Source organism: Malaclemys terrapin, chromosome 1, assembly GCF_027887155.1.
Source record: "Malaclemys terrapin pileata isolate rMalTer1 chromosome 1, rMalTer1.hap1, whole genome shotgun sequence".
NCBI classification, from domain to species: Eukaryota; Metazoa; Chordata; order Testudines; family Emydidae; genus Malaclemys; species Malaclemys terrapin.
In genome coordinates, this window is record NC_071505.1 from 79,174,700 (window position 1) to 79,202,170 (window position 27,471).

A 27,471-nucleotide genomic window follows, 5' to 3' on the forward strand; every position below is an offset into this window, starting at 1 on the left:
AAGCCCTGCCCTGCTCACTACATCCACCCCTCTCTCAGTCGCTCGTTCTCCCCACTCTCACTCACTTTCACTGGGCTGGGGCAGGGGTTCGGGAGGGGTGCAGGCTCTGGGGTGGTGCTGAGGGGTTCACAGTGTGGGAGGGGTTCCAAGCTGAGCCTGGGGCAGAGTGTTGGGGTTCAAGAGGGGGCACGGGGTGCTGGCTCTGGGAGGGTGGTCAGGGCTGGGGCAGGGGGTTGGGGTGCAGGAGGGGGTATGGAGCGCTGGCTCTTGGAGGGTGGTAAGGGCTGGGGCAGGGGGTTGGGGTGCAGGAGGAGGTATGGGGTGCTGTCTCTTGGAGGGGACTCAAGGCTGGGGCAGATGCTTGGGGTGCAGGATGGGCTATATTTCATATTTGTAATAAAAAATCTGTTTACCCTTAAAAAAACAGAATTCCCTAAAATACCCCTGAAATTTCTTAGGAGTTGGGCAGGTCTTGTCATTTCTCTATGTGTATAATTTCCACCTGCTGTTCTTAAGGCAACTTCATTTTAAGTAAGTCTCACTTAGGTTGAAAAAGCTGCCTTACCTCCTTTCACAATAAATGCCTTCCATCTAAAATTGCATAGTTTGTTGTTCAGTGCTTTTAAAAAAGTTTCTTAGGCCTGGGAAAATATTTAAGTATAGGCTGCCAACTGGTAGAATGTAATGAGGATGAAAGGTTGAGAAGTAACAAACAAAATAAAGAGTGAAATCCTCACTCTATGGATGTCAAAGAGTCACCCAAAATGTGTATTAAAACTGTATTAATCTTCTGCTAAACTACATTTTATTAAATATGTTAACCAAACATTAGTTTGCCACTATATTTTTAAAATATACTGCATGTGCTTTTTCCACTTTTTTCTCCTTTCAGCAATAGGTTAAAATAAGAGACAAAATTTGCTTTTTGCTTATTGTGAGATTAAAGGCATCATCATTTATTAGTTCCCTGAGAATGTATGAAACATATTCATCAGTACAGATCAACTACATTTGTACTTTTTATTCTCCTTGCCTAGCTTGAAGTAACATTTTGTGTTGATTTTCTAAGCATTCTTTCAGTTTATCTTCAGTCAAAGTCAGTCGCTGCTCCAGGATTGAAATAGTCTGCAAGAAGAGGACAGTCATGTATTTTTTACATATTTCTGCAATATCATAAATGTGCACAATGTTTTATTCACAAAAACAATGGCTTATACTGAATAACAGAAAAGACTATGGTTGCAATACTGGCTTTAGATAGTCTCCCATTTAAACCCAAAATTAATACTATGGCTTTTTAACTAAGAGGATTATCAAAAGGCATAAACCTGTCTCAACAAAACTTACTGGAGGGTATTGTATCCCTGGATAATTATTCATCTACACAAGCTTTAATATAAATAAAATAAAATATCATCCATTAATGGAACATATTGTTTGGGTCTCCAGCTACAAAAACAAGCACTGCAGAAACAACCAAAAAAGTGTCTTTTTTTTTTTAAAGTACTAAATACAAGGCATCCTCCAAGAATTCATTTTATTTCTAGAAAGGTAACTTTCTAGACTGTTCTGCTTTAATCTACATTATTCCACAATTAACTGACAGCCCTTTAATTAAGCATTTTCGCTCTGCATTTCTTTCACTACATTTATCTGACTACCCCATTTCAATTAGGCACACTTTTAATAAATTACCAAGTAAAGTGCAATATCTTAAATATAAATTGGCTGGAGCTGAGTTACTGAGAGGAAATGATGAGAATTTTCAACTGAATCAGAAGCCATTGATTAATGCTGGTATTTGCTCTGTTTCACACTGATTTTTAGAATTATGCCTGTGCCTGGACTCTATCTTGATACTTAGAACCTGGAGCCTTCAGGCTGAAAATGTCTATAGTCCTGGAACTACCAAAAGATGGGGATGCTCTTCTCCAACTGTTCTGCCTTTCTTACTTTGTTCATCCTCTGTCAGAGCATGATTGTTCAAGTTGGAATCTAACAGTCTCTAGTCAACAGCAGGCTTCTGGTAAATCAACATTAGCAGTTACTACTGAAAAATCCCAACTTCCCAGCCAAAGAGTTAAAAATATAACAATAGCCTTTCAAAGTTTTAAAATGCCATTGGCAGTTGCATAACAAGAAAAAGCTTTTTAAAGAACCTTTTATGTTGACTTTAATGAATTTAATTCATATGGCCAACATTTCATGAGATTGAAAGAATTCAGCAGGACTCTAACCATCTGTAAAGTCAGCCCACACAACATTTTAATACTTCGGGTTATGAGTGTGGCTCCAGGTTTTTTACCCAGTAATGAGGGAATTACCATATTAATTAAGGAAGCGTTACTAGTCCATTGCATACTCACTAAAGTCAAAACATCCAGCTGCTCCACAATGTGCTCTAAAGCATTACCCAGAGCTGGCGAGATGCCTATGCGCTTGTCCACGGTACACACAGCTGGTTCAACCTCGTCCTCCAGCCGCCTTCTTGAGCTTGCGGGTGAGAACAAAGCAGGACGATACCGCAGATCTTCACTGCTCATATCATCTTTGAATGGGGAAACTCCATTTGAAGAGCCAGTTGTCCTTGACTTCATTTAGTTGGAATCATAGGGAAAGGAAGGTATAAAGATCTACTTTTTTATGCTTCAAAAATATATTGGCACATACATAAACACATACAAAAGGGTCAGTTTTGCTTTCTGTATAAGGTCCAATTTTATATCACATCCATTCATTCTTACCAAGGAGAGAATTTTGGCTGTGGCAGATATATGAGGGAACAAAAGTTCACAGTATATGGAGAAAATTCAGCAATCCTCACAGATGATGTCAACACCAACTACTATATCTTGGGTACATATGACTGAGGGATTAGAGGTTTTACTACTGGAGATTAAAGTCAATGTAAATCTTTCTTTAATAAAAGAGAAAGGTATCCTATACAATGAAAAACAGCCATAGATAGTTTTTAGTTACTCATTCAGCTACATTTTCCTGGGAAACTGACTTCCCCAAAGAACAAGAGGAGGAAAAGGTTGAAAGGGTACACACAACTTGAAGTCAAGGGAGAGAAAGGAGATTAAACTATCAAACAACCCTGATATATGAGCATTGCCTCAAGATCAGAGTGACAGTATCAGTTCCTTTCATGCTGCTATATTTCTGTTTTTCTTTGCACCCTCAGGAGTCCTAATGGCACTCTCTTGCGAGGAGAGGCTGCAAAGTCAGCAGTCACCAGATGGTCACTCACATCAACTTTACCTGGCTCTATCAAGATGCCAAGGGTCACATTCTTTTAATGCCTCAAATATCTTCCTCCAAAATAAACTAATGATAGCAGCCACATTTTGTTTTCTTACACAAATTAGCCTTGTAATATCCATTAGATTACAAAAGGAAACAGAATACACGAGAAGTTAAAATTGTAACTGCCTCTCTAAAGGTTCTTTAAGTCTTGTGAAACGACCCTATAAGCTTAGCAATGGAAAGATAAAATTCTGATATTTTACCTTTCTAATCCTCCAAAATGCTAATAATTTAAAACTGGATATATTTTCAAATTAGAGAATCATAAAATACATCTTAATTCATAAAAAATCCTTCTCATGACCAACATAATTTTCTAGAACTTAAATCGCTGAATTGATTTAGTGTCCAATTTTCAAAGTTGGGGCGCTAGGTGTTGATTTAGGCAAATTAATCAGTAGTTACACGGACTTCCATAGGAATTGGACCGGAACAGTAAAAAAAAAAAAAAAAAAAGATTTAGGTGTTTAAACAGAGATTTAGGTTCCCAAATGTTAAGCACCAGAGTCTGAAAATCTGGCATTTGGAATGTAGTTTATTTTAAAGTTGTTTGCCAGTCAAGACCTAGTCTGCAAAGCTTGAACCTGCAGCAATTTCTCGCATGTGACTGTTTATAAACTCAGGAGAGAGTTTATAAAGGATACACTGTACAGAACTTTCAGTATAGTGTTGCTAGCTGTTGCTACCAGATAATCCATAACATTTATACGCATCAACACTGTATATTCAAGAGTATAGTATTCTAGTTGTACACTGGAGATCTTAAAAAAAAAAAAAAAAAAAGCGGTTAGTATCTATTTCTCCCACTTGCTTTTTTCCTTTATTAGCCCCCCCCTAGACTGGGGCTGATTATAAAGATCACTTGGCAGCCATGGATATGGCAGGCTTACTGCCATTTTGAGACTGTTACCAGTCTGCAGCCATCTATGGGGACATCACACTTGAACTACTCCAATTAGCTTTATTTTATGAAGGAGCTGATCTTCTGCATGCAACTAAAGCAGAAAGAAATGGCTCGATAGTTGTCCAAGGTGGGCAGGGGAAAATTTGCATTCCCACTTCTTTGCATCAGCTGTCTGTTTGGGCATGGACTCAATTGTAGGTTTCAATTCTAAAATGTTCAAAGCCCTTAACTGACTGGGTCCTGAATATCTCACTGCCTTCTGGCTCCTATATAATTTTATGCATAGGCGCCAACTCCATGGGTGTTCCAGGGCTGGAGCACCCAGGGGGAAAAAATGGTGGGTGCTGAGCATCCACCGTTAGCCATCTTTCTCCCTTCCCCCCAAGCACCTCCTGCCTGCTGACGGCCCCACCGATCAGCACCTCCCCTTCCCTCCCAACTCTTGCAGCCTGCTGCAGATGAGCTGTTCTGCAGCGTGCAGGAGGCGCTAGGGGGAGAGGGCAAGGAACAAGGGTGGGGCACACTCAGGGGAGGGGGCAGAATGGGATGGGAAGAGGAGGGGGGGGTGAAGTGGGGGCGTGGAAGGGGTGGGAAGAAGTGGGGTGGGGTAGGGCTTGAGGAAAGAGATGGAGTGAGGGCAGGAAAAGACAGGGGTCTGGGGGAAGGAGTAGAGTGGGGTCAGGACCTGGGGCAGAACTCGGGTTTTTAGCCCCCACCCCCCACCCCCACCGGCACATTAGAAAGTTGGTGCTGTTGACTTTATGTATTTTTAGACATGTAAGAAGAAAATGGGGCTGTTACAGTTTGAGAATTGTTGTGGCAGAAGGGATACTGTTCATATCTTGCCTCTGTAGCTTTGGGTATGTGGAATGCCCTTCCCCCAGATCATAAAAGTACCTCATACTCACTAAGATGTTTTTAGCTTTTTAGGATCCTTATGAAATAGGATTAATAAGGTTCTTCTGCATGTGGGCCAGACTACCAACGGGAAAAGTTCTCCAAAATTGGTTAATGGAGAAAAATAAGAAAAATAAATTGTGGTGCTATATACCAAGAATCATTCTCGTCTTACAACCTATTAATATAAAGAAGAAAGAGGATTCTCATGTTTAATTATAACAGGAAACTGCAAGAACGTTATTTTTTTCTGATAATATTTTTGAAAAGCAAATTCATTTTCTTGCTGCATGAGTAATACATCTTTTTATGAGATAAAAACGAAAGGATTATAAATGTGGTTAAGCAATATAGAACACAATCCTGGTCTTTTCTGAATGCTTACTGCTTTATAAATCAAGTTTTTTGATAAGCTATTAAAATGATTGCCAAGTAGTTCAAAACAAAACACACACACATTCATTTTTTGGGCGTGGGGGAAGAAGAATTCTAAGAATATTAGATGCTGATAAGTCTACCCTAAACCAGTGGTTCTCAAACATACTTGATCATGCCCCCCTTCTTTGTGTCTGTAGTAGTTAACACCCTGCACTATACAAGTACATATACCGATTTAAAAAAACAGGCAACTCTTACTACATATTAAAAACCGTAAGGCATTGAGTCAAACCGAGCCATTTAAGTATAGGGTAATATACATTTTAAGTGAGATCTTACTTGTATCACAATGCTGTTACCAGTGTGATGGGTGCACCTATTTTTTGGAGCACAGCAATTCCATACTGGGTAGTATGCTTGAGACAGCTATCCAGAGATCCCCTTCTACCTTCAATTAAATAGCCACACTGCATCGTAGGAAACGGATTAATGTACAGATGGCAATGACTCTGTATAATGCTATGCAAGCTTAACAGAAATCCATCAAAACGCACAGCGTCATCTAGAGTCAAATGCACAGCGCAACCTGAGGACCTGATGTATTTGGAAGAATCAGCTTAGCTAGTTATTCATTGCTGTGGGAAAAATGTGTGCAGTACATTTTTCCCCCCTAAAACTTCACGCCCGCCCCCGAGAATACATTCCACTCTGCCTGCCCCAGTTTGAGAATCTCTGCCCTAAACAGTGACCTACTTGGTAGCTGAGGTTTCCTGTTAGTCTCGGTGCTGATACAACAGATGTATTTTTGAATTTCTGCAGACTGTAAGTAAATCAGACAGAAATTTCATTATGAACTCCCACAACTTTTGTTACTAAATCCAATACAAATGTATCCTTAAAACTCCAGGGAGAAAAAGCTGTCAACTTGAATAAGCAGCATGAGGAAATAAATAAAAAAAGATTTTTTTTTGTTGATTTAACAACAGAACAATGCTCTAACATTCTAGGACATTAGCAGTTGAATGTTAGTGGAGAGTGTTTTGCAGCTAGGTACATCAGTGCCTCTGGTCAATTCAGCATGTACCACTTCCTCAGGCGGAAAGTATTATACTATCTTAGTGTCTTGAGTAGGACCCCTGGGACACTGATATTGTCTGCAAAGACTTCAGGACATGACATGGCATGGAAGGGCTACATAAATAAGTGGGAGACAAAGAGACTTAATAGTTGTCAAACTTGAAAGGACCAAATACTGATAGGAAAACAATCAATGCAGAGGAAAGCCACAAAAATAAGATAAACCAGTTTTCTTAAAAAATCATAAATTGTGCCCAAAGAATCTGTAACTTAGTTATAAACAAGGAAAGAGCACTGGTAAAGGTTTACAAACTTCAATCAGATAATTTATGAGTATGACTACGTACCTAACGATTGCTGGCATTGAAGACATCTAGATATGTTTCTATCAAAACATGACCCACATTAGATGATACAAGAGCAGCAATCTTCTTCACTTCAGTGAAGGAGCCATAATTGTAGAAATGAGAAATCTTACCTAATTTTCTGTTTGCAGCTTCTCTCCACATTCATTACTCATGGGCCAATGATTCCCACCTGTAGAATTTGGAGGCAGTCCCATGTTGCTGGAGGCTCCAGGACTAGGTCATCAAAAGAGTTCTTCCACAGCCAGAGAAAGACTCCAGCAACCAATTATTAGCATTAAAACAACTTGATCTAATACATTAAATTAACCTTAAGGCAACATATGTCTGTCTCCTTGTAGAGAAAAATTTCAATGTATATTCTGGCCATTTACCAGACTGCCAGGATGGGTTGAATCCAGAGAGAAAAGTGCTAGCAGAAAGAAAATCATCACGTAAGACATTTCTCATTTGGTTGCAAAGCTTCTCTACTCATTCATTATTCATGGAAAGTAGCAAGCGAATGCCAGAAGGAGGAAAAGGATAAACAGAGTTTAATTATTCCAGAAGAATAATAGGAAGGAACGGGAGCTCCCCCCCGATAAAGCAAGATCTTTATAAAGTAAGAAGTTACGTGGAAATCATAGGATGCTTTCTGCAGAGGAATGGAAACTTACTTTGCAAAACTTCCTGAGATGAGGTTCATATACTTTTCCACCCAGTGCCTCTGATGGACTTCTCTGAATAGTTTCCCAGAAGCCTAACATGCCAACTGTATCCTTTATGTGAACTGTCTTGAAAGGTAATAAATTCTTCTCTAATCAGGACATTATTTCCTATGCCACAGAGAAGCTGTGACCTATGCTTACTCCCTAGTTTACAAAGGGATATAAAAACTCATGCCTCAGTCAAAGCCAACCTCTAATGGGAAGTAGAGGGAGACTTCCTCTGCCAGTATAATTGCCCATTGTGTGGTTTCTTCCACCTTTTACTGTTGGATCTGGTATTGGTTACTGTCACAGAAAAGAGACTGGACTAGATGGGCCTTAAGTCTGACCCTGTATGGCCTGTTTGCAGGTTTTGATTTTTTTTTTTTTTTTTTAAAGACATCCCAACAGAGGTGTCTAATGAACTAAAATGATGTGTACTATAAGGATGGAAAATGGTCTTGAAAGCATGTTTGCTTCCACAGTGGGTATGTAAGGGTCTAGAGTGGAAGCTGGGTTGCTTTCAGCATATTGTTTGTAGTTATCTACCCACAAAGGGCATGTCTAACTGCATTTAAAAACCCACAGATGGCCCATGCCAGCTGACTCAGGCTTGCAGGGCTCAGGCTAAGGAGCTGTTCAAATGTGGTGTAGACGTTTGGGCTCGGGCTGGAGCCTGAGCTCTGGGACCCTGTGAGGTGGGAGGGTCCCAGTGAGCCTGAATGTCTACTCCACAATTAAATAGCCTTTTAGCCCAAGCCCCTTAGCCCAAATCAGCTGGCACAGGCCAGCTGAGGATGTCTAATTGCAGTACAGACATACCAAAAGAGGCATTTGGATGTTATCTGAGAATACCTAATTTTGCATTGCATCAAGTACATTATTCTATGTCCTCAGAAGGTTTTGTTGGTTTGGAGAAAAAATTATCTAGGTTTCCTTGGAAACTTTTGTTCCAGATTTTTCCACCTGCCAGAGTAATCTTGGATACTCTTGGTGTTAGTAGCAACCAATGGATTGCTATACTAGCTTTGACAGTGAGAGTTGAGGCCTCTCTGCAATCTCAGCTACTAATTTCTCTAATATTTCCCCCAATAACTCTACACCAGCAAATCTGCATTCACAGGATACCTGTTTAAAATCAGTAATGGCTATTAGTGTGTATAAAATGGCTTCCTTATAGCCACCAAGTTAGAATCCATTGCTCATCACAAATCACATCAAAGGTTTAACCAAGAGAAAACCAGAGATGTCTCACTCCAAGCCAGGCTCGTACCTCTAGACAGTAAGCCACTTGTTTGTCACAACGGAAGCTTTCCTTACTAAACAGATGAAAAAGCTTTCATCTGAAAATCTATAGCCAAGGCTTTGAAATTGCTGTGCAGGGTGTCATCACTCATACAGTCTATGGAGTCCTTTATAAGGAAGTCCCTTTCTGAAGGTATGAATGTGTCTTTCACTGGTAAAGCTATTGCTGCACCAATTTTAGGCTCTCCAAATGTACACCATTTCTTTGTTTTTACATAAACATTTTGGTTAAACATTTAGTTTAGTCAGATGTCACATTTGGATTTTATGATACACCTCTACTCCGATATAACGCGACCTGATATAACACGAATTCGGATATAACGTGGTAAAACAGTGCTCCGGGGGGACAGGGCTGCACAATCCGGTGGATTAAAGCAAGTTCGATATAACGCGGTTTCACTTATAATGTAGTAAGATTTTTTGGCTCCCGAGGACAGCGTTATATCGAGGTAGAGGTGTACCTTCAAAGGCATTAATAATTATTACTTTCGTGTGTGTGTGTGGGGGGGGGGAGTGATGCATATGTCGTACTACCTTGCCTGGCTGTTTACGGTGGAAGGCAGGACTCTATTCATCTTGGCATGGGAACCACACAACAGAGAGATACCTGTAAACCTATCTCAACTGGGAAGTAACTTGCTAAATGGCCCTGGGAGCCTGAAAGGCGGTCTGCCTGCTCTCATCAGCTGGCTAACACCCAAGAAAGTACTGTAGGAGTAACTTAGTACCACTTAGGGCTTTACTCAGTAAATCAGAATCATCCTGAATATGGGAAGAGATTTCTCACTTACCCCTCTGTAATCCCACAAAGGTGCAATTTTGTTGGGAGTGGGATCCTCATGTGCCTCTGTTCCAGTCACTGATTGCCTGAAGTGCCAGCTTTAAGGAAAAATGAGGTGGCAGAGTTTTCAGACTGTACAAAATTACTCAAGATAGTTAAATCCAAAGCTGACTGTGAAGAGTTACAAAGGGATCTCACTAACTGGGTGACAAAATGGCAGATTAGAGAGAAAAGATGGGTGAGGTAATCTCTTTTTGGACTACTTCTGTTGGTGAGAGAGAGAAGCTTTCAAGCCATATAGAAGCTCTTGCATTACAGCTAAACACAAGGTGGAACAGATTGTTTAGCATAAGTAGTTAGCACATGTTGCAAGGGACTATTCAAAGTAGATTGGACTGTTAACACCTCTGCAGTCATAGGACAAAAAAAAGGGATTAGCAGTTTACAGATTGTTGTAATAAACCATAAATCCAGTGTCTCTGTTCAGTCCATGATTTTTAGAGTCTAGCAAAGTTAGGTATTTAAGTTCCCAGGCTCATCTTTTGAAGGTGTTGTGCAGGTTTCCTTTGAGGATGAGGACTGACAGGTCAGATATAGAGTGATCGCTTTGTGAAGTGTTCATCCACAGGTGATATGGTGTTTTTGTCTTATTTTCCTGTGTGAGTTCATTTAAGAGCCCGGTGATTGTCTGGTTTCACTCACATAGTTGTTATTGAGGCATTTAGTGCATTGGCTGAAGAATACCACTTGTTGTGATAGGCATGTGTAGTATCCATGGATCTTGAAAGGTGTGTTGTGGGGGGTGTTGATCACTGTAGCAGTGGAGATATGTCTGCAGGTTTTGCATCTGTTCTTCTGGCATGGTCTGGTGCTGCTTTGAGTTGGTTTCCTGGTCTATGGAGAGCTTGCTTCTGATGATGAGCTTGGAAAGGTTGGAGAGTTGTTTGAAGGCCAGAAGTGGAAGATTAGGAAAGATTTCTGTCAGGATGGGGTCCTCATGGAGTATGGGTTGTAGTTATCTGATGATTCCCCATATGGCTTCCAGTGTGGGGTGGTAGGTAACAACTAGGGGTGTGTGCTCAGAGAAGGTTTTATTTCAGTATTGATAAAGTTATTCTCAGAGTATTTGCGTGGCCCATTCCCTGATGTGATCTACTTCTCTGGTGGAGGGTCCTTGTCTGGTGAAGGGGGTTCAAGTGTGTTAAGATGTATATCGCAGATTTACTCCTTGGAGCATATTCTGTGTGATCTGAGTGCCTGGCTGCAGAAAACAGATTTCTTGGTGTATTTGGGGTGATTATTGGACCTATGAAGGTAGATGTGGTGATCTGTGGGTTTCTTGTATATGGTTGTCTGTATGTCATCTCTCTCGCCAACAGAAGTTGGTTCAATACAATTTATTAACTCATCTACCTTGTCTCTCTAATATCCTGGGACTGACATGGCTTCAACTACACTATGTACAAAAATGACAGATGAAATTCAGTGTTGATAAGTGCAAAGTAATGCCCATGGGAAAACATAATCCTAACAAATGATGGGATCTCAATTAGTTGTTTCCACTCAAGAAAGAGATCTTGAAGTCGTTAGGGACAGTTCTCTGAAAACAACTCCTCAATATGCGGCAGCAGTCAAAAAAAGCTAACAATGTTAGGAACTATTAGGAAGGGATAGAAAATAAGACAAAAATATCATAATGCAACTATAGAAATCCATAGTATGCCTATACCTTGAATACTGCATGCAGTTCTGGTCACCCCATCTCAAAAAAGATATATTAGCATCAAGAAAGTTGCAGAGAAGGGCAACAAAAATGATTAGGGGTATGGAATGGCTTCTGTATGAGACGAGATTAAAAAGACGGGGACTGTTCAATTTAGAGAAGAGATGACTAAGCAGGGACATGATAGAGGTCTACAAAATCATTAATGGTGTGGAGAAAGTGAATAAGGAAGAATTATTTACCCCTTCACATAGCACAAGAACTAGGGGGTCACCCAATGAAATTAATAGGCAGCAGGTTTAAAACAAACATAAGGAAGTACTACTTCTTCACACAATGCACAGCCAACCTGTGGAACTCAGTGCCAGGGGACATAGTGAAGGACAAAAGTACAACTGGATTAAAAAAAGAATTAGGTACGTTCATGGAGGATAGGTCCATCAATGACCATTAGGTAAGAGGTCCTTAAACCTCCAACTGCCAGACTCTGGAACTGAATGACAAGGGATGGATCACTCAAAATAATCCTATTCTGTTCATTATCTCTGAAGCACCTGCCACTGGGCTAGATGGACCATTTGGGTGACCCTGTATGCCTGTTCATATGTTTTTAATGTGGAGCCAGCCTGTGGAGCAGGGGAGGGATAGAGAGACAGAGAGACGCATTTCTGCCTTACAGAGTCTGAAATTCTTTCCCTGGCAGACCAAGGGTTTATGGCTGATGATCAGATGGCACAATTCCCATTCCATTGATTCATGAAATTCAAGCCCCTTTCCATGGCACAACGAGGTTCCTTGGGCTGAAAGCCAGACAGGCACAATTCCCATTAGGATGCAACCTGAGATAGGGCTGCACAGGAAGAACAGGTTTCTCTGAAGCCAAGATTTGCTGCAGGGTGAGCAGCGGTGGTGACAAGATACAGAGCACTGAGAGAACCTCTGTGTAGGAGAAAAGCCCCAGGAAACACTCCCTCAAGGGAGAAGGCAACAGAGAAGGGTGTTAACCTCTCATTTTTGCCCCACTTGTTCATTAACAATATTAATTGTTGCCTTAGGAAGGAAACACATGCTTTTTCCTTTTTGGACCTGGAACATAAGAATGGCCATATTGGGTCAGACCAATGGTTCATCTAGCTCAGTATCCTGTCCTCTGACAATGGCCAGTGCCAGATGCTTCAGAGGGAGGGAAAAGAACAGGCCAATAAACAAGTGATCCATCCCCTGTCATCTAGTCCCAGTTTCTGGCAGTCAGGGGTTTAGAGACACTCACAGCATGGGATTGCATCCCTGACCACTTTCCTAGTAACCATTGACGGACCTATCCCCCATTAACTTATCTCATTCTTTTTTCAACCCAGTTATACTTTTGGCCTTCATAACATCTTCTAGCAATAAGTTCCACAAGTTGACTGTGCATTGTGTGAAGTACTTCCTTATGTTTGTTTTAAACCTGCTGACCGTTAATTTCATTGGGTGACTGCTGCGTTATGTGAAGGGGTAAATAACACTTCCCCATTTACTTTCTCCATATCACTCATAATATGAGAGACTTCTATCATATCCCTCTCCCCACCCCCCCGCCGAGTTGTCCCTTCTCTAAGATGAACAGTCCCCGTATTTTTAATCTTTCTATGAAAACTGTTCCATACCCCTAATCATTTTTATTGCTCTTCTCTGTACTATCTCCAATTCTAATATATCTTTTTTGAGATGGGGTGACCAGAACTGCATGCAGTATTCAAGGTATAGGCATACTATGGATTTCTATAGTTGCATTATGATATTTTTGTCTTATTTTCTATCTCTTCCTAATAGTTCCTAACATTGTTAGCTTTTTAGACTACTGTTGCACAGTAAACAAACATTTTCAGAGAATTTTCCCCAATGAGTCTAAGATCTCTTTCTTGAGTGGAAACAGCTAATTGAGATCCCACCATTTTGTACATATAGTTCGGATTATATTTTCCAATGTGCATTACTTTGCATTTATCACCATTTAATTTCATCTGCCACTTAGTTGCCCAGTCACCCAGTTTTGTGAGATTTCTTTTAACTCTTTGCAGTCAGCTTTGGACTTAACTATTTTGAGTAATTTTGTATTATCTGCAAACTTTACCACCTCACCGTTCACCACTACTTGCCTCTCTCTCCACTGTGAAAACTGACCATTTATTCCTAACCTTTATTTCCTGTCTTTTAACCAGTTACTGATCCATGAGAGGACCTTCCCTCTTATCCAATGACTGCTTACTTTCCTTAAGAGCCTTTGGTGTGGGATTTTGTCACAGACTTTCTAAAAGTCTAAGTACACTATATCCACTGAATCACTCTTGAACACATGCTTGTTGACCTCCTTAAAGAATTCTAATAGACTGCTGAGGCATGACTTCAGTTTACAAAAGCCATGTGGACTCTTCCTTAAATATCACGTTCATCTATGTGTCTAATAATTCTGTTATTTACTATAGTTTCAATTAATTTGTCTGGTACTGAAGTTAGGTTTACCGGCCTGTAATTGCCAGGATCACCCCTGCAGCCTTTTCTAAAAATAGATGTTACGTTAGCTATCCTCCAGTCAGGGCCGGCTCCAGGCACCAGCCCAGCAAGCAGGTGCTTGAGGCGGCCAAGGGGAAGGGGCGGCATGTCAGGCTGTTTGGCTGCAATTTGGCAGCGGGTCCCTCTCGGAGGGAAGCACCTGCCGCCGAATTCCTGCCGAAGAAGAAAGAGGCGCGGTGGAGCTGCCGCCAGAGTGCCGCCAATCGCAATTGCGATCGCGGCTTTTTTTTTTTCCCCCCACCACTTCGGGTGGCAAAAACCCTGGAGCCGGTCCTGCCTCCAGTCATTTGGTACAGAGGGTGATTTAAGCGATAAGTTCCTTCAGAACTCTTGGTGAGTTATTACTGTTTAATTTATCAATTTGTTCCAAAACCTCCTCTATGGACACCACAATCTGGGACAGTTCCTCAGCTGTCACCTAAAAAGAATGGCTCAGCTGTGTGAATCTCCTTCACATTCTCTGCAGCAAAGATTGACACAAAAAATTCATTTAGCTTTGTCTTGGTCTTTGAGTGCTCCTTTAGCACCTTGATCGTCCTGTGGTCCCACTAATCTTTTGTCTTACTTTCTGCTTCTGATGTACTTATAATTTTTATTTACTTAGTTTTTGTTTCTTTTGCTAGTTGAGCTTCAAATTCTTTTTCGCCTGTCTAATTATAGTTTTACATTAAACTTGCCTGAGTTCATGCGCCTTCCAATTTTCCTTAGTAGGATTTGACTTCCAATTTTTCAAGGATGTCTTTTTGTCTTTAACCGCCTCTTTTACTTTGTTTAGTCATGGTGGTATATTTTTGCTCCTATTGCTTTTTAAAAAAAAATTAATTTGGGGTATACATTTAGTTTGAACCTGTATTATGGTGGTTATTTAAAAGTTTCCATAAACAGAAGGTTGGAGCCTTGTCCTGGAGTCTCCAGCAACAACAGTGGTCCGCCACTGAATTCCACAGGTGGCAGGAATTAGCTCATGAGTAATGAACTCAGAGAGAAGCTGTGCAACAGAATCCAAATTAGTATTCAAATGGCTAAGGTTTGGTGTCAAGGAATGACACTGAATGCTATTAAAGTGGTAAGGGAAAACTATTGATTATTAGTCCATATGCATCATTTTTAGTACATATCCATCATTTGTACTCACTATCAAGTGATCTTTAATAAACAATTTTTTCAATTAACTGCTTCCATCTAACAGTGCTGTTTTTCATGGGATGGTTTATATAATGAAGTCTGAGTGTCCCCATCCCTTCAAAGCAGCCTCTTTCTTTAGAGCACACAGAATACTAACAATTCATAAACACTGATAATTCAATTTACTGCAAACTACGTTGGGAAATTAGGTTACTGTTCAAACAACTGACTGCTATGTAAGACTTTAGAGAAATAGCTTGTTTTCAATGAATACAGTTGGACTAGGCAAGAATTAGCCATATTTTGAATTATTACTTTTAAACAAAACTAAAAAGAAAATTAAAATAGGTACAGTATTTCCATTCACTACCTGTTAACAGTGAAACTGATTCACATTTGAGCAACTTAATGTAACTGACAAATTAGAAGGACAAGGAGCAGAGATAATGAATCAATAGGAAGCTATTTCTATAGCATTACCAAACGGATGTTTAGTAGGAAATTAAATTTAGACTATGAATGATGTCATAGTCAGCACACGATAATTGATCATCTTCACTTTTTGTCAAGCAAAATGGCCAAAACTCTGTGGGTGGCACTCTGTGAAATCTGTGAAAGGAGCTTTCATGTAACCTGATCACCCTTGCATACCCCTGCATGTTTTCCCATGGAGCTTTGGCACTTATCAACTATAAACAAATATTGTAAAGACTCTCTTTCCCTCATATATCATAATAATTGATTAAGATGGATGTATTCATATGTATAGTTGAGCTGATCATGTTCTTGTTTATTGAAAAAGAAACTTTTTAAAAAAAAAATTCTTTTGGAGAAAGAATGAGAAAAACACAAACCCAACCCACACAACTGCAAAACATCTGCCTTTAATCTTCTGTAAATCTCCACATATAGAAAGCATATTCAATAGCTTCCTGTGGAATATCCTAATCGTCTTATAATAAGGATGGAATTGAAGGTAGAACTTACCAATGTGACAAGCGTTAATGAACCCCAAAGTTGGCAAGGCCTGTTATTAAATAATCATCCTTTCAGTTATGAGCATATGGTCTACTTGCCTGTTAACATTAAAATAACTAAAAACAATGCGTCACAAACAAGACAAGCCCAAACAGATCAAAGAACAAAAGCATCACAACCTAGTCTTCTATCTCCCACATACAATGCACAACCCATCAATAAAATGGGCTTATAATGAGCAAGAATTTCAATGTTATTTTTTTATTTGGCAGTTTACAAAACTCCCTCCCTCGCATTATTACAAGATCTGGACTATCCTACCCAGTCACATTAATGGCAATCCTGGAGTTTCCATGATAATGTACGTCACAATATAACACTTTAGTTCAGGGGTAGCAACCTGAGGCATGCAAGCTGATTTACAGGGGCACTCACACTGCCCGGGACCTGGCCACCGGTCTGAGGGGCTCTGCATTTTAATTTAATTTTAAATGAAGCTTCTTAAACATTTTAAAAACCTTATTTACTTTACATACAACAATAGTTTAGTTATATATTATAGACTTATAGAAAGAGACCTACTAAAAATGTTAAAATGTTTTACTGGCACACGAAACCTTAAATTAGAGTGAATAAATGAAGACTCAGCACACCACTTCTGAAAGGTTGCCGACTCCTGCTTTAGTTTATTAAAAATCGTCGATAAGCTGAATACAAAGAATGGAGAATATTGTGGGACCTAGGTAAGAGCTAGCTAGATGAAGTGCAGCTGGGGGAAGGGAGGTTAGGATAGGACAATATTTTTGTTAACTAGGTTCATATTTTGGGGTCTTTTGTTAGATTCTCAGTCGCTTCTGGATCATCATGTAGTAGTGGCAGATACATTAAAGGTGCCTGCTTGGCCAGGAAGCTGTGACCTTTCATCTCAAATGCAGATCTTGTCGGCATTATACATGACTTTGTCACCTCCAAAATGGATTACTGCAGTGTGCTCTCTGTGGGGCAAGCTTAAAAGATTATCAGCTGCTGTAGTGTGAAACGTGTATCCCCATTTAACAGTTTCTCTCACTTGAAACATATTACATCTGCACTGCACAGACTGCACTGGCTTCTTTTTAGTTTTGTGTGCCATTCAAGGTACTGATTTTAATCTTTAAAGCCCAGTATGGGTTAGGCACTAGGTATCTTACAGCTCATTTACAAAGGCAGTCTGAAATGGGGGAGTGTATCATAAGCCACAGCAGCCCACAAGTTGCCCTCTAAAGTTTTGGTAATATATTATGTGGTTTAGTTCACTCAATAGAGACAAACCATGCTGTGTTAACAGCATGGTGAAAGCATCACTATGTTATAACAATCCTTCAGCACGGTCAATTTGGCTCTTAGACTGTGTTTTACTTTATGTTCTGTCCAGACATTTGAGACCAGCTACATGGCTCTGTATGTCTGAAGCTGGAGACAGAGCAGGCTTTGAGGAGGGTCCTTTTTTCTGGAACTTGCTTTCCTCATTCACTGGACAAAGCCAGAGAATTTGTTAATCTTCAAAGAAGTGATGCAAGTTGTATCTATTTACCCAGGCTTCTGCTTGACAACATGGCTTAAGAGAAGTTTGTGTTTCTGTTATTGAAGAATTAGTTGATTTTTCTATAGTTGAGTCAATATTGTTAAGTTTTAATTTATTTGGCTTTAGTGATTACCTAGAGAATGTGACAGATGCATTCCTATTTAAAATTATAAATAATGTAAAATGATGTTGGGTCATGGTGGTATGGTCATTAAAGACCCTATAGCACTTGTATCAAGTATGCGGGTAACCCAAGTATCCTAATCAGTAACCCAAGTATCCTAATCAGAATCCATATTAAGTATATTCTGTTGACCTAAACTTCTCTGTAGTTTCATTCTCACTTCCTTCTCCGTGTTCCAATTTAGAGATTTAAATTTTGCTGAACTGTAGGTATATCTCATATTACCCACGCAGAGAGTAAACATTTGGCCTCTTTCACTCCAGTGAGGCAACCAGCATTGTAAGTAGTACGTGTGTTAATTAAGAGCCCAACTCTGAGTGGCAGTATCGGAAACCACATTCACAGTCAACAAACTGAAAAGGGTTAAACTATTTTCTTAGTAAAGTAGATAGTTTCACCTAAAATTGCTGAGCACTTTATTATTCATTCAACTAACAAATTCAGCCTTAAGCGGACTGAACTTTTAGAGGTGACTGGGTCATTGGAGAACAAGAAAAACTGGTGGCTTGGTTGTATCAAAACCAAATTTAAGTCCTTGTCGCATCTGCAGCTGTGCTCTGATAAATCAGTTTTATTTATTTATTTTTTTTTAAACACAGGATTACAGCTGTGTTAAATTTAGCACAGCTGTGACAGCATCAAATAGCAAGCTTCTCTGAGCCACGTTCATAGCAATAAGTAGATCTAGGAGTATTCTGAATAGATGTAGTTGCATAGCAGAGGGATTGACCCTTCTTATATGTCTGGAAAGTGCACAGGACATTGTGAGTATTATTGCAAACAAGTATTAAAACTAACATTTTCTATTATTAATTTCCCCACGATTGTGACTATACTCAATACTTATCCACTGAGAAGATACAATACGCTTGCCTATAATCAGTGCATGGTATATTGTGCGATTCCATGCCTGCAGAGGTTACTGCAGAATCCATCAAACAGAATTTTGCTCCAGCTTCCAAGCTTTCCTTACAAAAATTATATTTATAGCCCCTATGATAATGAAACCTTCCAAATGTTAACCAAATGTAAACAATATTCTCTTCCTAAGACTGCAGGGTATTCACTCCGAAAGCAAGTGAGGACAAAATGTTAGCATTGTTAAGTATTTGACAGACAGAAACATCAAGTTGTACTTATCCCATAAACCCAAACTGCACCTCAATTTTCTAGATTCCAAGTCCCTAAGTGTCCCCTGTATCCAGCTACTAAAATCTTCAACTTCACACTGACAACTTTACAATGCAGTTTTGCACAATACAAGACCTGGCAGCATATTGAAAAACCAACATTTTAGGGGGAGAGTAAAACAAATTGCATTTAACATCAAAATATGCAAAAAGTATTTTCATATTTAACTCAGTAAAACCGTCCATTTTTTAAATTTTGCTGCAATAGACTGCTGGAGAAATCAGGGGCCTTGTGGCAATGTTTATGTTCCGCTCACGGTAGAGTGCATGAGGTCTAAGTTGTAATGGATACACTAGTACAGTGTAGATGTAGGTAATCAAGTATATATAATTTATTTCCCAAATAAAAAGAAATGCAGTTTTGCTTGCAAATAGCAAAAACTTCTGTACTCCCTGATTTCTGTTCTCTCTCTCTCTGATATACTTCAGACATAAGTGATTTGTTTTTAAGTTGACTTTGATCTAAAGTTTTGTTTTTTTAAAACCTCCTATAGTTACCACTAACACCCACAATTTCTATAGCTGTCAGAGATAGTTTCTTTTTTCCCCACTGTTTGTTCACTTTGTTCAGCTGACAGCACTTTGTTTATAGCTTGAATCACAGTTTTCCCTGTATATTCAGGCCCCAATCCTGCAAAGGGATCCTCATGCACGGACTCAAATGCTTCATATCAATGAGATTCCCTGGATGAATATAGATTTACACATGCAAATCCCATTGCAGGATAAGGGACCTAGTTAGTTTCTTTTGTTATTTGATTCCATTTCCTTAATATTCTGATTTTCCTGATTCATCCCACAACTAAATTTTGATAAAGTTACTGCAAGTATACAAGTGCTATGTAAACAAAGTATTATTGGAATTAGTAACAGGAAAAAAAAACACCATTTTAATCAGATTTCGCCATTTACTGAAGTGTTTAGAGAAAAAACAAATTGGCTAAGGTTCCGTTTTCTTCCACCAGCAAAGAACCACAGGTTAAAAAAAACCAAAACAAAACATCAAACAAAAAATGCAACCACCACACAGGAGATTGAAACCATTAAAGGTTCCATTTCCAAAGGTGAGAAATTCCCTACCAGACAGTCAATTCTAAATATAACAATTCAGGAAAAAAGCATATTGAAATACTTTCATAAATTACAAAAATACTTCTGCAGACCTCACAGACTAAAAATAACAATGTGCACACCATGGTAAAAAGGTAAAGGAATGTAGTAAAGGCTGGTCCTCAATTTATCTGTAAATAGCTACAGCAGGAAGCTCTTAAAACTCAGGACAGATAACATGAAACCACTGAAACATTCCCACTATTCACAATCAAAATAAACTACCCAATTTTAATTTACAGCGAATTACTTCAGACTACATATGTACACATTCAAGGAAACATCTTATAGGTAGAATTAACAGTAAAGCGTTATATGATGAGTTGGCTTTGTCGATATATTGAACTTTGTTCTAAAAAGTGCTTTGAAATATCAGACTCAGCTTACAGAACTTTCTTTTTCTCACACAGCTAAGAGAATGTTCTTTTTCCAGTAACTGGCAACATAAGAAAAATATCTGAGTCAGAAAATTATATCTACTTGGCGCCAGATCCTGATTTCCAGTACTGGGAATGGTATTTTGTCCTGTCTTGGATATTAGAAAGGGATAAGCTAAAAATAAACCTTAGACCGACTACCACATAGACCAAACTAGACACTGCAAGGAAATAGAGGCTATTGAGCCAATGATTCATTATGAAGAGACAAACCTGTCAAATGTCAACTACGCACTTTGATAACTAGCTAATACTAGGGAAGACAAGCCAGATACAATTCATTCAACTTTATGTTCCAAAGCCAAATCACATAGAAATTAATTTTTTTTTAAAATTAACTCTTGGAGTTAATAAGCTCATAACCTTTTGATTTCAGGTAGCTGGGAAAAACCTGTCTTAACTAGTTTGCACTGTACTTGGAGGGAGGAGCTAATGAAATATGTATGTATCTGGAACACCAAACCTTAGTGGGGGAAAAAGGTAGTAGAAAATCACTGAAGGTCAGTTTCAGTCTTGCCCTTATGTGGGTGAGCAGGGGGTAGGAGAAGAAGAGGACATGAAGAACCTACCCCTCACATTGCACTGCATGCACAAGGGGGCCAAGCAGAATTGCAGCCCATGTACTCCAGGGAGTGCAAGAGCTCCTCGTGCTCTGCCATCTGTGGAGGGGTCTGGTGCTCCAAATGGGGTGGGGAAGAGGTAGAACCACAGCTCCAATCCCTGTGCTTCTTATAAAACACACCAGCAGAGCTGGCCAGCTGCATAGGAGAAGACTAAGTTGCACCCCTCAAAGGGCCATTAGCAGGTGCAAAGCCACTGTACAGCCACTCCAAGTAGCTATTCTACCTCCCTAAGGCAAAATGCCTTCTGGTGCTGCTCCCCTGCCCAAGACCAGGCTGTGTCTAAATTTCACAAACTGAGCCATTATCATGCATATTCAATACAAAGCTTTCCCTTTACACTTTATTTTTTCTAAGGACATTTCCTAAAAACATAGCAAGTGTGACTCATCCCATCATCCTTCTGCTTCTCTGCACCACCAACTGAGCAAGAAATTCACAGCTCAGTTTCTTTCTCTTTGAGGTGCCTGACAGCAGTTGTTCCCTAGCTATTAGTCTACACAACTAATACACAAGTAGTTCCAGTTATCTTAAATAAAGTAGTTTACTTGGTTTAGGGTAGAAAGCAAAGAGAAAAATCAAACACATTATATAGCACATAAAACAGCTAGATTAAAAATATTTCCAAAGTCTAGCTAGCAAGACTCCAAGCTTAGTAATAGAAGTTTGGACGTTCTCTATAGACTATATATTACTCATCTGTGTCTTCTCTTCTGTAGCCCAACAAATTGAATTCCAATATTTCCCTGAAAGAAGAGGAGCCTTTGGTCTCTAGCCAGTGTCTCTCTCTCTAGCTCCATTTCTCCCCAGTGTATCTTTAAAGTTATGTCCACACTAAGAAAAAGCATTGTGTTTTAAAATGAGGTAAGTAACCATGATTTAACACAACTTTCCTGGTCTACACTAAAAGCCAAATAGTTTAATATCATATTAGTTAACACTTTTAAAACATGATGCTTTTTTCTAGCATAAACATGGCCAACAAGTTCAGGTGTTAGTGTTCATTAACATGTTATATATTAACTTATTCTTAGGCCAAGTAACAGCACATAAGTACAGTGACACTTCCAACGTATTGGATTAATATTTTCTCCAGATATGCAATGTCTTCCCTTCCATTAATTTATTTGGGTTTGCAGCTGCATTTCCGTTCTTTCACCAATTTTCAAAGATGTCTTGGAACCTGTTTAAGGACCCTCTGTTGCTGTTTAAGTAGTGATTCCTTTAAATTGGATACACAAATGTTCTGTATAAAAACGAATCCAGTAGTTCATATGATTTAACTTCAGTACCGTGGAGCACTTCAAAGAATACGCCACGCCTCTTGTGTGTTTGAGGACAACTTCCTTGGAGCAGTTTGCTAGCATGCTAATGAACATTTTCACCCTAGGGAGTCTCCCTGTTTCCTTGGTTCCTACAGTTTGGAAAGTAAAAGTTCACAGAAAAAGAATTATATTCTTATAATGGTATATAATTGTATCTGCTACAGCAATTCATTATGTTATTATATATACAAATAACCTGGCTCTCAGTTCCTATGTCCTATGTCAGAGTGGCTCCAGGAGAAGCAACCGTTGGCAAAACCCTGCTCAGCCCCACGTTGCTCAGTTGCTCTACAGGACCAGTCTAGTCACAGATAGGAGCTGTGAGTTCACTGCAGATGGAATTTTCAGAAAATTTAGCAGCCAAAAATCTAACAAGTCTCTACTGATAACACACAAACACTGATTTTCAGAGGTTTATAGTTCGGGCATATTTGGGAAATTTTCAAACGGATGGCAAAAGGCAAATCCTGACATCAGGGGAAAGCCTTGGCTAAATTTCAAGGATAGAGGCATTAGAGTTTCTCAGTGAAATGGTTCTAAGCTTTTTTAAAACCTGGGCAAAACACATTTTCCCCTAATTGTATTCTCAGAAATGGCAGAACTGTTTAAGCTGAAACATAAAAAACAAAAAACCCCACAAAACTCTGCCTGCAGTTTAAAATGGTTTAAGTTTGGCAAAATTATAAGTACAGCTGGGTGAATAATGGATTTTTGTATTTACAAGCAAGAAAAGAAAAAGAAAGAAAAAAGTTAGCTTTGGATTGAACCAAAAATGAAAATCAAATCAAAGAGTAAAAAACAAATTAGTTTCTGGTCAAAACATTTTGTTCCACCAGCAACAAAATGTTTTGTTTTGATTTCTAACATTTTTGGTTTTATAATTTTTTAAATAAAATTCAAGAGAAAATTTTGAAACAAAGTTGTTTGAATCAAAAATAAAAAAAATTCATTTCAAAAATGTCAAAACATTTCAATTTTTTTAGATTTAAGGTTGGTTTTTCTAGCCAAAATAATTCAGCAAAATCAACAGGAATTTGCTACATGTTTCAGTGTCACCAAATACGCATTTTTCATCAAAAAAAGTTTTGGTGGAAAAACTTCATTCAGCTCTAGTTATATGCAAATAAAAACTGGCTCACTAAGAACTTTAACAGGGTTTTATAACTTTAACTACAGGCAGCACTACTTGCGTTGCTTATCAAATACACACACACACACACACACAGTGCTATAGCAGCTGCAATGACACAGAACAACAAAGCATTGATTATCAGAAAAAAGTATGACTCATCACTGAGGCTAAAGTCCATAGAAAGACGACATTTCAAAAAGAAGCCTTTTGTCATTTGTCAGAGTACAAAAAGTTTGTGAGAAAAATTATAAAGTGAGAAAAAACTCCTTTTTTACTTGCTTAGAAAACATTATGATTGATGGCTTAAGAGAATTTTATCAGGCTCTATGAGCAAGTTCACATTTGGGCTAAGAACCAGAAAAAACGGTTGCAAACCTCTTCTGTAACTGTTCTTCGAGATATGTTGTACATGGCCAGTGCATTGGAATTGGATAACTTTTTTCCATAGTGGTACCCTTTGGGGAAGAGCATGCACCCTCCATGTGCTTGTGCTGTCTCCTAGGAGCCTAAAGGGCAGGCTGCCCCAACCACTCTCACTTCCTTCACACATTGGAAGACCGTATGTGTGATAATTCAGATGAAGAGGAGAAGAAGGGTGGGTTGTAGAATGGATGTGTGCAACATATCTGGAAGAACAGCAGTTATGGAACAGGTTTATAACTATTTTGCCTTCCTCAAGTGTTGCACATGTCCATTCCACTTGAGTGAATCACAAGCAGTTCCTGATGGAAAAAGGTATCAGAGTCTATCTAAACAAGGACTGCAACACTACTCTCCCAAATTAGCATGGTCTCTGGAGGCCTGGAAGATGGTATAATGCAGGGGTCGGCAAACTTTCAGAAGTGGTGTGCCGAGTCTTCATTTATTCACTCTAATTTAAGGTTTCGCGTGCCAGTAATACATTTTAACATTTTTAGAAGGTCTCTTTCTATAAGACTAATATATAACTAAACTATTGTTGTATGTAAAGTAAATAAGGTTTTTAAAATGTTTAATAAGCTTCATTTAAAATTAAATTAAAATGCAGAGCTCCCTGGACTGGTGGCCAGGACCCGGGCAGTGTGAGTGCCACTGAAAATCAGCTTGCGTGCTGCCTTTGGCACGCATGCCATAGGTTGCCTACCCCTGGTATAATGAGTGGTAAATGTACAAACCAAAGACCAAGGGGCAACAATGCAAATGTCAGAAATGGGAATATAAACTGTGGCAGACCCAGACCAGTGGGGTACAGGAGTCTGGTAGAGGGCAAATATACTGGTCACTGGATGAGTAGTTTTCTGTTCCCTGAGTGACCAGAGAAGGGGCTGCACTAGAGTAACCAGGAACCTGCTAGAACCAGTTAAGGCAAGCAGGCTAATTAGGACACCTGGAGCCAATTAAGAAGAAGCTGCTAGAATCAATTAAGGCAGGCTAACCAGGGCACCTGGGTTTTAAAAGGAGCTCACTTCAGTTTGTACTGTGAGAGTGTGAGGAGCTGGGAGCAAGAGGCGCAAGGAGCTGAGAGTGAGAGGGTGTGCTGCTGGAGGACCGAGGAGCACAAGCTATCAGACACCAGGAGGAAGGTCCTGTGGTGAGAATAAGGAAGGTGTATGGAGGAGGCCATGGGGTAGTAGCCCAGGGAGTTGTAGCTGTCATGCAGCTGTTACAGGAAGCACTATAGACAGCTGCAGTCCACAGGGCCCTGGGCTGGAACCCGGAGTAGAGGGCGGGCCCGGGTTCCCCCCAAACCTACCAATTGACCTGGACTGTGGGTTCTTCCCGAGGGGAAGGTCTCTGGGCTGTTCCCCAACCCACATGGTGAATCTCTGAGGCAAGAAAATCCACCAATAAGCGCGGGACCCACCAAGATAGAGGAGGAACTTTGTCACAAAGCTAAGAAAAGTGCTGAAGCCTCTTAAGTCCTTGTGGAGTGACCTAATGCCCCATTAGCTAGGTCATAACAAATGAATACAAGTGGAAATCCAGGTGGAGATCCTTTGGGAGGTAACTGCTTTCCCTTTCATTCAATCAGCAAATGAAACAAACAGTTGAGGAGATGCCCAAAAAGTCTTTAGTCCTGTCGAAATAGAAGGCCAATGCCCTTCTGATGTCTTGCATACATCTTTGTGAGGCCTTGGCTACACTTGCAGATGTACAGCGCTGTGAATTAAACCCGACTTGGTGCAGCTGAGTAGGGAAAGTGCTGCAGTCTGTCCACACTGACAGCTGCCCAGTGCACTGTCGTGGCCACATTTGCGGCAACTGCAGTGCTATTGGGAGCGGTGCATTATGGGCAGCTATCCCACAGAGCACCTTTTCCCATTCTGGAGCTGTGGGTTGTGGGAAGGGGGCGTGGGTGCAGGGGATTCTGGGTCCTGTCCCAATGCCCCGTGATGCATTGCTTCGCATCCCAGAAATCCCTTTGTTTCCATCCACCTTTGGCGCCATCTTTCAACGGTTTCCGTGCAGCGCGATCTGTCTGCGGGAAATGGAGTCTGAACTGCTGAGGCGTATGCTGACGAGTCTTGCCAGCACGTCACATTTGGCTGTCGAACTATTCCTTAAGATCCAAAGTGACCACGAGAGTGAGGGTGAGGAGTCCGACGATGCTATCGAGCCGCGTAATGCGTACGACACGAAATTGCTTGTGACATTCATGGACATGCTCAGCACCATGGAACGCTGCTGTTGGGCTCGGGAAACAAGCACCAAGTGATGGGATCAGATCGACATGGAAGTCTGGGATGACGAGCAGTGGCTGCAGAACTTTCGGATGAGAAAAGCCACTTTCATGGGACTGTGTGAGGAGCTTGCCCCCACCCTGCAGCGCAAGGACACGAGATTGAGAGCTGTCCTGCAGGTGGAGAAGCAGGCGGCTATTGCAATCTGGAAGCTGGCAACTCCAGACAGCTACCGGTTGGTCACAAACCAATTTGGAGTGGGAAAGTCGACCGTTGGAATCGTGTTGATGCAAGTTTGCAAGGCCATTAATCGCATCTACTCAGAAGAACCATGACTCTGGGTAACGTGCAGGAAATAGTGGATGGCTTTGCACAAATGGGGTTCCCTAACTGTGGAGGGGCGATAGATGGGATGCACATTCCTATTCTGGCACCACCCCACCTAGGATCCGATTACGTTAATCGGAAGGGGTATTTCTCTATGGTTCTCCAGGCGCTTGGGGATCTCCGTGGGCGTTTCATTGACATTAACACAGGCTGGCCCAGAAAGGTGCATGACGCACGCATCTTTTGGAACACTTGGCTGTTCAGGAAGATGCAGGCCGGGACTTTTTTCCCCAGAGCGGAAGATCACGGTAGGGGAAGTTGAAATGCCCATTGTGATCCTTGGAGATCCTGCTTACCCGTTAATGCCATGGCTCATGAAACCCTACACAGGGAGCCTTGAAAGCAGCAAGGAACGGTTCAACTACAGGCTGAGCTGGTGCCGAATGACTGTGGAGTGTGCCTTTGGCTGTTTAAAGGGCCGCTGGTGATCTCTGTATGGGAAGCTTGACTTGGCCGAAAACAGCATCCCTGCAGTTATATCCGTGTGCTGTGCCCTCCATAATAATTGTGAAGGGAAGGATGAAAGCTTCACTCAGGCATGGACCTCAAAGGTTCAACACCTGGAGGCTGAATTTGCACAGCCAGAGAGCAGGGCTATTACAGGGGTCCAGCGCGGGGCTGCAAGGATTAGGGATGCCTTAAGGGAGCAATTTGAGGCTGAAAACCAGCAGTGAAATCTGGTGCCCTGCACAGGAATGAAGTGCAGTAGTTCCAATCTTTAGGAATCAGTGTCTGCTTAGCAGACAAGCAGACTTGCAGTGCCTGTTTATTTCCT

At 40.4% G+C, this 27,471-nt stretch overlaps 1 protein-coding gene across 6 annotated transcripts in view; it reads right to left on the bottom strand.

Annotated features, from left to right (window-relative positions):
• Window positions 1-482: 482 nt before the first annotated feature.
• The window catches only part of POC1B (POC1 centriolar protein B), a 99,892-nt gene continuing 72,903 nt past the window's right edge, over window positions 483-27,471 (bottom strand). For 5 of the 6 annotated variants that reach the window (XM_054027747.1, XM_054027765.1, XM_054027755.1 and 2 more), the window contains 2 exons: window positions 2,367-2,591; window positions 483-1,125 (listed from right to left, as the gene is read on the bottom strand). In XM_054027747.1, the coding sequence (XP_053883722.1) occupies window positions 1,021-1,125; window positions 2,367-2,591 (330 nt within the window). In that variant the 3' untranslated portion in view covers window positions 483-1,020. Of the gene's footprint in view, window positions 1,126-2,366; window positions 2,592-22,305; window positions 22,607-27,471 lie in introns of those variants that run through there. The other variant, XM_054027798.1, reaches the window with a different exon arrangement.